The sequence below is a fragment of the Salarias fasciatus genome, unplaced genomic scaffold, assembly GCF_902148845.1.
Source record: "Salarias fasciatus unplaced genomic scaffold, fSalaFa1.1, whole genome shotgun sequence".
Lineage (NCBI taxonomy): Eukaryota > Metazoa > Chordata > Actinopteri > Blenniiformes > Blenniidae > Salarias > Salarias fasciatus.
In genome coordinates this window covers 341,015-352,854 of record NW_021941393.1, presented here as the reverse complement: position 1 = coordinate 352,854, position 11,840 = coordinate 341,015, and the positions used below count along the sequence as shown (strand labels likewise).

The 11,840-nt window shown below is 48.3% G+C and overlaps 1 protein-coding gene across 1 annotated transcript; it reads left to right on the top strand.

The window, feature by feature from the left end:
- The first annotated feature begins 758 nt into the window (after positions 1-758).
- On the top strand, positions 759-2,534 carry LOC115385601 (protein psiD-like). Its single transcript, XM_030087666.1, has 5 exons — positions 759-856; positions 939-1,052; positions 1,127-1,285; positions 1,365-1,481; positions 1,559-2,534. Exons 1-5 carry the CDS (start codon positions 808-810, stop codon positions 2,350-2,352), a joined length of 1,233 nt encoding a protein of 410 aa, XP_029943526.1. The 5' UTR covers positions 759-807; the 3' UTR covers positions 2,353-2,534.
- The last annotated feature ends 9,306 nt before the right edge of the window (positions 2,535-11,840 follow it).

The following is an 11,840-nucleotide window of genomic DNA, read 5'->3' as shown; positions in this document are numbered from 1 at the left end:
TCTAAACCACAAATTTTCTGAAATTATTGTTTCAACGTTCAAGATTGGTTATATACCTGTAGATGATCTGACTGATGGGTTCAGGTCTACATGATCTGACTGGGGGGCTCCAGGTCTAGATAATCCAAGGGCTCCAGGTCTAGTCGATCTGACTGAGGGGTCCAGGTTTAGATGATCTAGCTGAGGGGTTCAGGTCTACATGATCTGACTGATGCATTCAGGTCTAGAAGTTGTGACTGATGGGTCTGGGTCCAGATGATCTCACTAAGGGGTCCTGGTCTGGATGATCTGACTCAAGGGTTCAGGTCTACATGGCCTGACTGAGGGCTCCAGGTCTAGACAACTCGATGTTGGAGGTCCGTTCTTCACCTCGAATCCTTCTGAGTCCTTGTTCTTGGGCCTCCAGTTGGGAGCCAGTGTTTTGGACTCGTTACGTGGACGACGGAACCGTCAGGTCAGATGTTACGTAAATGTTCCGTGGAGAAGCCAGCAGATCAGCCGGCATCATGTTGTCGTCTTCAGCTGAAAAATGTGAGATATTCAAGGTGTGGGTGGAGGAACAGAAGAGATGGAGAGCTGCCACACCCGTCCTCGTGTTGTCCTCCTGATAGACTCCAGTCGGCTCCCAGAAGAACAGGTAAGTTCACAATCCTGCTATTTTTATAAAGATGGTGGCAGCGATCAGAGGGGGAGTGTCCCCCTGAAGGAACAGCCACCCTGTAATTAACACGTTGCCTCAGTGGATATAAAGAGGAGGGAGTCGGACGCAGCAGTCACACAGCCTCCATCCGTCGCCTCCTGGTCAAGATGAAGCTGCTCCTCTCTCTCCTGGTGCTCTGCACGCTCTCCGCCACAGGTAACCAAAGTCTGCTCTGGCTTCAGGCTCTCGGGAGGTTTCGCTGCCGGCGCGTTCTTCATCATGTCTCTTGCCGTTCCAGCCGGAGCTCTCACGTGCTTGCAGTGCACCAGCTCCAGTAACCCCAACTGCCTGCTGCCTGCCACTGAAACCTGCACGGCGTCTGAAACGGCGTGCATCAACGCATTCGTCACAGGTATGGCCGTCTTGCCCTCGTCTCGTCAGAGCTGTGGCTTCCTCCAGAGTTGAAAATCTTTGTTTGGACCACAGATCAAGATGGAAATGAGAGGATCTTCAGGAGGTGTGCTGGACCCGGACTGTGCCCAGGCCTTGGCCAGACTTTAGTTGAAGCCAGTGTGGGTGCGGTGGCCGTCGCTGCATTTCGGGAATGCTGTGATTCAGATAACTGCAATGGAGGCAATCTTACCTGTAAGTATATCAGGATCAGAGCGGTTGTGAAGAAAAGACACTGTGAAAAAGTCACTGAGTGCTTTCTTGTCGTTTTCAGTCCCCGATCCTCCGCAACCAAATGGAAAAACGTGTCCTGGTACGACTCCTCCTGATGCCACCTTCACTGATGTGGTGCAGTGTCGAGGAAATCAGGACACCTGCTTTCTGGGACAAGGTCAGTGCTCAAACTCACCAGCATCTCGACTAATGGAGACATGATTTGACCGAAAACCTCCAACTTTTCATCCCCAGCTATACGGAATGGAGCCCTCGTGACTATTGGTGGATGTGGAAGCTCCGACGTGTGCGACAGTGCAAACGAACTCGAACAGGTGCCGTTTATCGAGGGAGCTGTCCGTGTCGATGTGATGTGTACCGCAATAACAACTACAACTACAACTACAACTACAACTACTCCTCCGACTACAACTTCAACTACTCCTCCGACTACAACTACAACTACTCCTCCGACTACAACTTCAACTACTCCTCCAACAACTGAGCCACCCACTTTTGGGATGCCTCCACCCACCGATGTGCCGCCTGCAACCGACTTGCCAAAAGACCCCAAGGCGTTCTTGGCCAAATTCAAATTTCTGGTGGTTAAACTGAAGCTTCTGTCGGCTGCAATCAAGCTGCAGCTGGCCCAGCTGCTCCAGCAACACCAGCTGGTGCTCTTCCAACTGCATCTGCAGCTGCTGGACTACCAGCAGCAACTGCTGATCCAACAGGAAGGGCTGCCCATCGACCACCACCACCAACTGCCTCTGTACTACCAGCAATGCCTGCTGGTCAGCCAGCACCAACTGCTGCTCCATCAGCTCCACCTGTCTCTCAGCGGGCAGCAACACCTCCTGCAGCTCCTCTACTACCAGAAAGTGTATGTCCACCAGCTACAACAGCTGCTGCACTATCACCACGGCCACCTGCTGCCCCACTACTACGGTTACCTGGCGCACTACTACTATTACAATCAAGCCACCACCCCCGAGGAACCCACCACCGAGGAACCCACCACCACCACACCTGTGGTGGGGGAAGGGTAGACATCTTCCAAATGTTAGAGAACCGTCATCACAATGTTTTCAATCATCAGCCTTCTTTCAATGTCTTTGAGTCAAATTTAACTCCAGAGGGAAACTAATCAACTTCACTCAATCCCTTCATCTACCTGCTGCTGTCTTTTATTCCACTGATCAATAAATCTACATCGGCAAATTAAGCTGCTGTTGAAGTTTTTCTGTCTCACTTGCACAAAGGTGTGTTTGGCTGTAAGGCCTCCGCTCCCTTTTGTCGACATGTACATGTGTAACAGAGCGGAAAGCCCCAATAACCCAGTAATGGTCTCGGGGGAGCACTCTATGAACAAAACATGAAAGACAAGATTCAAAGTATGAAATACTTTATATCCAATGTATAAAAAGGAAAAGGCTTGAAATCGAAAAAGACACCTGGAAAGAACACAACTTGTTCTTGGTTGTGGAGCTAGGTGCTGGTCAGAGAGGAAGTTCCAGGTGTTTTGGTCAGGGAGGGGGTTTCACATGTGCCACCTCAGATCTGCTAGGTAGTTGGCCAAGTTCGTCAACACAAGAAACAAGAAATATGCTGCCAATCAATGGTGAAGGCTGGCTGATGGATCTAGAGTCAGTTTTACACTTTTAACTACAACAATGTGGTGGAACTGAGACTGCAGAGAGCTGATTTCTGATCAGCTGAGGTTTTTCCAATGACCATGCAGGTCTGGGATCAGTAGAGCCACGAGATGAAGACCTGCATCTCCGGCGACACAGGACAGACATGACGTTCATTGTAACTAGATAACAATGGATTCAGACAGTTGAGAGGTATGGCAATTCAATGTTTGATTATGTCGGAATTTGCTCTGAATGTGTAGGAAATCTTTATTGAGCAAACTTTATATAAGTATCAGCAGCTAAAAGATGAGATACTGCTAGTGTGTCAGCAGCCTTCAAACCGGGCAGTATTAACGTCACTTTCTTTTTTGTTGTTGTTGTTAATCAGCTAAATTGAATATGAAATGGTTCTAGACTGAAGACCGGGGTTATTTTGAGTCAGTGTCATTGAGTGGAGAAGAGCAAAGTCGCTTCACATCAAGAAGATTGTTAAAGCTTTTGCTACCAACCGTCAAAACAGGAGAATTTCTCTGATGTAAGATGGAAAAACACAGAATCTGTGACGTGTTCTAAAATTGCATTTGCATTTCTTAGTTGTATATAGTCTGTCTGTTTGGTGCAATCTTAATAGTTTAACTTAAATAAAGTTGTTGTTTGCTGAATCAATGCCAATATTTCAATTACTGCCTTCATCAGGGCCATGAACATGAATACATGTCTGGATTGAAAACTAAACTACTTTTTGTGCATGTACATGCTTCACAATTTACTGTACTATGATTTTTTTTGTCTTTGCAGGTACGTTTTTATTTAACCAGAAATGATAAAGTACATTTTAAAAAAAACAATAGTTCATATAAATGATAATACACTAAACATGTAAAGCTTAGTTTTTACCCTTTACAGAACATTTTTAAGAAGGTGTATCTTTAAGTTTTTTGTTCTGTGACCTGCATTGCTGTGTTTTTATTTAACCACAAGGTGGCCCCTGAATTGGCGAGGAAAACTCAGTTAACAATACAGCTGACTGATTGCTCTATAGAATGAGTTACTACCCTTGTCTCTCTTTCGCTCTCTAGATATACATATGCACACTGGCCAGCACCACGGCACTGCTGGAACAGAAAAACACAGTCTGACAGACCAGCAGAAGTTTTCTAACCACCGTACACAAAACACACAATGTAATGAATTAAATTAATATATCTTACCCTCTACTGTGGAGACTCTGGGCAGAAGACTTCATGTCTTCAGCCTGCTCCGCCAACGGGCTGAAGCTAGCTGCTCCTGCTATTAGCTTCAGCTAGCTGCTACTGAAATTAAGACATTATTAGGGTATTTTTGTCTCTGTCCACATCTTCCAAACATGGACTTGTAGCAAAAAGAAATCACAACATTTATTTAATGTGCAGGAGAATAACTGTAGAGTTGTTTTAAGGCATTTAAAAAGTTTTAAAGTAACAGATACAATAAACAGTCTCATCTTTATTCCTGCTCGTAGCGTGTTTTCTTCAGAGTTTTGCAGTCTGCGAACCGTTTCCTGAAAGAATATAAAGTGATGTTCATTCTGCTAAAATTCACTGAAAATATCCTTCAGATGGAATTTACACTGACCGCAGTGCTGGGACAAAGCTAAAGACGACACGTCTTTAGCTTTGTGCTGTTGATGAAGCTGCTAAATTCACTTTCCAGGGTCCCTTTCTCACTCACTCAGCAGGGACTGCGCATGCCGTTTCCTTCTGAAACAGCGTCAGAGAAGAGGTGGTTTGATTTAAGGCACTGGGGGGTTTTCTATGAACTAGTCCACAGATGTTAAGACATGCTGCCTGCGCCATGGCAAGACGAGCAATAAATTAAGCCAACCATCCAATCAATGATCACATGATCTGTTCTGATTCTTTTTTTTGTTTGTTTTTTTTTTACTTCAAAGAAGTCGTTTACCATGTCGTCAAGTGTTTTTTTATTCCGGCCCACTCCATCGAGCTAAAATGTTTACTAGGTCGGAGGTCGATGATCGACTTTGTTGTCATGTCATCTGACCTCTGACCTTGTGTTTTGGACACTCGGGTGAAGAGAGGAGAAGAGCTGTCGACCGATCTCCAACTGGTGGTGAGTTGCATTCGTTGGCGGAGGAGGAAACCAGACAGATAGCCCAAACGTGTTGAGGGTCTGCTGAGAACATCTGGTGGAACCCTCTGTCAGCAGGGTTTTCAACTCCCACCTCCGGGAGAGCTTCTCTCATGTCCCGAGGGAGGCTGGGGACATTGAGTCTGAGTGGACCATGTTCTCCACCTCCATTGTCGAAGCAGCCTTGTTGGCTCATGGAACTCCAGAAGCAGCTGACAGGAACTGGCAGGCCAAGCGAACTGCAGCCTGAGTGGTTGTGGAGGCAAAAACTCGGGTCTGGGAGGAGTTCGGGGAGGCCATGGAGGAGGACTATTGATCGGCCTCGAAGAAATTCTGGCAAACTGTCCGGCGCCTCAGGAGGGGAAAGCAGGTCTCCAACACTGTTTACAATGGAGGAGGAGCTGCTGTCCTCTACTGGGGATATTGTTAGACAGGGGAAGGAATACTTCGAGGACCTCCTCAATCCCGTCGCCACGCCTTCCGTAGAGGAAGCAGAGGCTGAGGTCCCAGAGGTGGACTCGTCCATCACTCAAGCTAAAGTCACCGAGGTGGTTGGTAAGCTCCTGGCAAGGCACCGGGGGTGGACGAGATTCGCCCTGAGTACCTTAAGTCTCTGAATACGCAGAAACTATCTTTGTTGACAAGTCTCTGGAAAATTGAGTGGCGGTCGGGGACGGTGCCTCTGGATTGGCAGACCGGGGTGGTGGTCCCCCTGTTTAAAAAGGGGGACCGGAGGGTGTGCTCCAACTATAGGGGAATCACATTCCTCAGCCTCCCTGGGAAAGTTTACTCCAGGGCACTGGAGAGGAGGATCCGACCGATAGTCGAACCTCGGATCCAGGAGGAACAATGCGGTTTTCATCCTGGTCGTGGAACACTGGACCAGCTCTATACCCTCCTTAGGGAATCTTTCATTTTGGGCATTCGGGACAGGTACATTTGGGTTACAAAGTAGCCAAAGTGACCCCAATGGAATTGGGGCCCCTCATTTTGGGGAACTTTGCGTTTTGGGCTACCCGAGACCCTAAAATGAAGCAAAAGTAGCCTTAAAGGGGCTGTATCATGCAAAATTCACTTTTTGTATGTTTTAACCTTGTTATATAGTTATGTACTCACCAAAAACACCCCAAAGTGTTTTTTTTCCTTCGTGCCTGTGTGTTTGAGCTTTCCTCGTTTTTCTGCTGCTCAGAGAGGCAGCCCCCTCCCATACCCGGCAATCAGCATTGCCACTTTTTGTATCTCCGATTACGGAGATAAACCATCGTCTGAAAGTAACAATCAAGCAAGAGCAAGACTCTGAAGGGTCTGAAAGGTCTGCGCTTGGTGAGTTTCTAACAGGAAAAGACGTTTTCGCGTGTCTTTGCGTGTAAAGAAGCTAAAGCTAAAGAGCTAAAGCTAGCCAGCGTATTTGTTTTGAAGCACTGATTGCTTGAAGTACGCTGTCAGTCAAAGTCCACAGGGGGTAGAGGCGGGATTTTCAGTGAAACGGAGCGTTTTCTCTTCTGGGTTTCAGAATTAGCCCCAGAAAGTCTTTCATTTCACACAAAATGACTTTTCCTTCGCGTGAAAAATAAACTATTACCAAGTTAATGCTATTTCTAGGGTTTGGACTAGATAAAAAAGCATTATACAGCCCTGGGTCGTTTTGGGGCACTTTGTCCCAAAGTGTCCCAAAACGACCCTACTTTTCAAATTTTCAAAAGTAGCCTAAAATGAAGTCAATTTGGGGGACTTTTCAAATTAGAAAAGTAGCCCAAATTGAAGTGATTGCCCAGTTCTTTCCTGCACTGAATTGAAGGCTTCATTTTGGGCTACTTTTAAAATTGGAAAAGTAGCCCAAAATGAAGACTTAATTTTCGGCGACTTTTCCCATTTGAAAAGTAGCCCAAAATGAAGGACTGATAGGACACTGCTTCATGGTAGCCAGTGATACAAAAGTGACATTTAGTGCAGACACAGTCAATGCACCTATCCAATTTAAGAGTTTATATATATTATACCACCTTTAATAACAAAACATTAAAACCTCTGACTTTACTCAAAAGGGGGGGAATTGAAAACCTGCTGCCTTGGAATACATTAAGAGGCAGCGTACATATAAAGTGTTCTTTCAAGCGCTGATAAAATGATAAATCTAAATGTGGGTTACTTTTAAACACAAAAGGTGAATACGGGGCTTGTGTACGGATGTGGAATCAAACCCAAGCCACGTGTTCACTAACCAAATGCAATAACCACTGCGCCACCGCACTATTGGTTTTACCCCTAAAAAAAAAAAAAAATTGTCTTTGCAGTCTCGTGTTTGAATTTCAGCCAAAGCTGGAGGTAAATTTGGGTTACTTTCTCAGTTTAAAAAGTACCCCAAACAGAAGCAGGTAAATATGGGTCACTTTGTCAATTGAAAAAGTAGCCGGAAATGAAGCAACATGTTTGGGGGACTCAAATGTAAAAAATCAACATTCTGAGCTGCAAGATGTGTTGACTGAGAGCTAATAAGACGGTGCATTGTTGTGACTGTCAAAGAAGAAGGTTTTGGGACAAAAGTCCTCAAATCAAAGTAAGCACCCTGTTCTGCAGGCTCATGACACACATGGTTTTCTGTTCGTCTGTGAGTCGAAACGATACAGCTGGAATTCTGAAGTCCTCATGCTCGTGTGTGGACTGTTTTCCACCATAGGTTGTCTTGAGGTCCCACAAGGTCTGCGATGTGTCTGTGCTAAGGTGAAGGTGCTGTTGTCGCTTAAGGCAACAGCTTCATCAGGAACAGGAACATCTTCATCGTTGCCTCATGGAGGGTGGACTACCTCACACAGGAGTTGATCTCAGGGATTATTCTGACTTGTGGCTGGGAGATCAACTTAACAGCAGTGTTGTTTGAAGGGGCCTCCCCTGCATCTTGTCTTCCAATGTTTCCTTCAGCAGCCCTTTACGAGGACCCAATCTCCTGGTTTCAGCTGATGAAGAGGTCCTTCAGCAGGGCGAGGGAGAGCTTCTTTCACGGTCTGTCAGTCATGGAGACTCTGTCTTCTCCCAGGGCACCCAGGGTGGGCCTCCCTATAGCGGGAGAACCAGGGCCTTCAAGACGCCCCTGGAGCTGGATACAACGCCTCGGTCTTAAACAAATAAATCACACCTTGTGTATTGTTGGATGTTTGGATGTTTGATTGTGGTGCATGGATGGCGGTCAAGGATGCTATCTCCGGGTGTGTCCGAAGTCTGTCCCCTGAATGGCTCCAAGACCCGGGAGGACAGCCGCTGCAGGCTGACTGTGACCTGACGCCCCTGCAGCGGTGAGGCTCGTGCCTCAGCCGAGGTTCCTGGCTGATCTTCAGAGGGCCTCTCCTGGCAGCTGAGTGCTACAAAGCACTGGCGCATCTTACGGGCCCTCTGGACCGTCTGATGGAGCGCGTAAAAGCGCTCCTGTGTGGCCACGCTGTGGCATATGAATTTCACTACACTGTCTCTGACTAATGGGTCTTGGTTCTTTTCAAAGTTCTGAAAGCAGAGAAGAGACACGGGTAAACGGCGAGTGTGTGTGTGACGGGAGGCCGGCTGACAGGTTGACTCACGTAGGTGCAAACAGCAGTGCAGAGGTCGAGGAAGCTGGGGCTTCGGCAGAGCCCCATAGATTTCCAGGCCCGCAGCATATGCCTCACGGGGTCCTTTGCTGGTCCTCTGCCGAACCCACTGAAGAAGTACAGATTTCTGTTTTGTTTTTTTTTTCCTTTGTCCTGTTCGGCAGCTGGGGCATGCAATATTGTATGACTGTAGCCTTTTACTATCCGAACAGATTTTAATGTTAGCAGCAGGACGAGACTGAATCTACTCCTGCTGCTGCCTTTATTTAAAGCATGGCTGAGGACAGGACCGGGACGGAAATGCTCAGAGAGCGAGAGACAGAAAGAGAGAAAGATAAAGAGAGGGAGAACAGGGGTGGGGGGTGGGGGGGCTCAACCTATGTACAAATTCACAACAAATGCAAAACAGTGTTATCGACGCACCACACTCAACCAAGAACAATCCCAAACCCCAATCGAGACAACACCGAAACAGAGCTGACAACCAACACAAAAACTGACAGAACCATACATATATAATTTTTTTTTTTCACCCCTGACAAACAATAGCAGTGAACAGACTAGTAAATAGTAGTAAACTCAGGGCGTGCATCAAGAGAGGGCTACTACAGATCACCATTAGTCTAACCAGGAAGACAAAGTAACCGAGTATGTGAAGAGTGATTAAAGATCCGCGTGATCATGCAAATATGATGGTGATAGTGATGGTGATAGTGATCATGCATATATGACCTCTGACCCCTGAGAAGGCCAGAAGCAGGCCAGAGAGGCCCTCAGAGCCCAGACAGCCGGCGGTCATCACAGAGCCCGGATCCAAGCCGCTCCCGCAGGCAGACACCCCCGCTCCGGTTCAGAAATGGGGCAGAGGAAAGCCCCGGCCGGGGACCCCGGCGGTCCCGGGGCCCGGGCCCCGCGGAGCCACAACCGGCAGGAGTCGGTCCACCCCGGGCGCCAGACGGCCGGGGCGGGCAGGGCCGAGAGCTCAAGGCCCAAGACCCCAAAAGCCGACCCCCCACACAGGCGGAGGGCCATGACCCCCCCGGGAGAACCGGCCCACACGGGCGGCTACCCACCCCAGGCCAGTAAGCCCCCCAGCGCTCCGGTCACACACCCCGAGATCCAGGGCATCACCACCCCCCCCCCCGCCCCCCCGTACACCCCCCGACCCACCCCTCCCACCCTGTCCTCTCCCACCTCACTCCCCCCCACCCCAACCCAACACTTACACCCACTCACTCACACTGACACACACACACGCATGCACACACACACACACTCTCACACACACACACAACCACTCATCCCTAAACCAAACACACCCACATTCTGACACACTCACACACACACGCTAGTAAGCACGCACGCACGCATGCACGCACGCACACACACACACACAAAGTCAACCTTACCCCAAACACACTCACATTCCCACGTCATCCAACCGTCATGTCCTGTGGGAGGCCCCCCGGAAGGCAAGGGAACACCGAACCCCACATCCAGGACCCCCCGCCACCCACAACCGCCGCCCCCACCCCCAAACCCCACCGCTGCAGACAGATATGAACCCCCCAGAGCCAGAAGCCCCCCAAACCACAGCCGGTCCAAACCCCAGGCCCGTGGGGAAATAACAGCCCACCCCGCCCCACCCCCCACCAGAAGGAATCCGGAAACGGGGGCGCAGAAGACCCCCCTGCCACCCCACCCCCGCCTCGTGAGTGTTGATGGAGTATATGTTGTTTGTGATTAAAATTGAGGGTCAGTAACCACACCGTGAGGCCAAACGAGCAGTCTCATCCACCTGAACAGCCCCACCCCCCGACACGGCACACCAAGACCCCCCGACGTGTGTGTTTGTATGTATTTGGTCGTGTTAGATGACTAAGTGCAATTAAGACTGAGAGGCGAGCCACTGAAGGGTGCAGTGATTGAGGCCACTTAGATGGCCCCCTCCACCACACCCAACTTGATAAGGCCGCCTCCCAAAGCCCTACGTGTGTGTGCATGAGAGCGGGGGGAGAGGGGGGAGAGGGGATGCCGCAGCACCCCCGTCACCCAGGAGTCCCCAGATGAAGGACAGGGCCAGGAGCACCACCCCCCACCCCAGGACCAGGGCGGACAGCGACCATAGCCAGAGAGCCACCAAGCCAAGAAGCACACACCCATCATGCATCAGGAGGAGTGGAGGTGAGGACAGACAGGGGGCAGCGGAAGGACCCAGACCCAGGGCCCACCACCCCCGGCCCACCGGACGACGAAAATATTTCGTCAACGCCCCTTTTTTCCGTGACTAAACGTGACGTGACGAGCTAAAAATATCTCTTTAAAAGACAGAAATGTGACGAGACGTATCTGCTGTTTTCGTTAACGAGACGAGACGAGACGAAAATGTCGGTATTTTGACTTTCAAAATAAATGAAAACAAATGCGATTCCCCCAGCCAGTTCACGCAGATCGGCTGCTTTACTCTGAAAATATCAGCAATTCTCGAGCTGCTTCCTGCATGCCTGCACTGCATGCGCCGGCGCACTAGAGAGTGGGCAGCAACTTTCGCCCGGGCTCGGCGGGAGGAAAAGATGCAGCGATTTATGGATGTACTTTAATCAGAATCCAGCAGAAAATAAAACAGAACGCCTCGTAGTGGGAGACGGAGGATCTAATCCAACTGTTTGACTGTTTGTTCTTACTGTGAAACTGCAATAGGAGCCCGCCACTAATTAGTGAAGGTTTTTCCCCAAGTACCTAATAAATCTTTACTTTTTCGTGTTCTTTTCTTTTTTAAAAATAATCCAGGTGTTGTCTTATTTTGAAGAAATGTATTTTCACTCTTGTTTAAAATTAGTATAAAGAAAATTCAGGTAAGGAATACTTACAAAGTTTATTAAACTCAAGTTATATTTGTCATTTCAGTTTTGAAGACTTCCAAGTGTTTCATACCATCAAGTTTACCCAAGGAATTAATTTAGTTTATTTCAGTTGTTTTAATGGTAGTATTTTCCTCATAACCATCTTAATATTGGTGTTATCTCTCCTCCAAAAGTAATAACAGGCAGTTACTCTGACCAGTTCAAATCAGTAACATAGAAACATAACAGACCAGTTTTAATAAAAGATCTCAGCCTTTATATCAGTATGGACATTATAAAAATAGCCTGAAAGTATCAGCAAAACTCCTATTAGTCCTCTCATTCTGTCTGC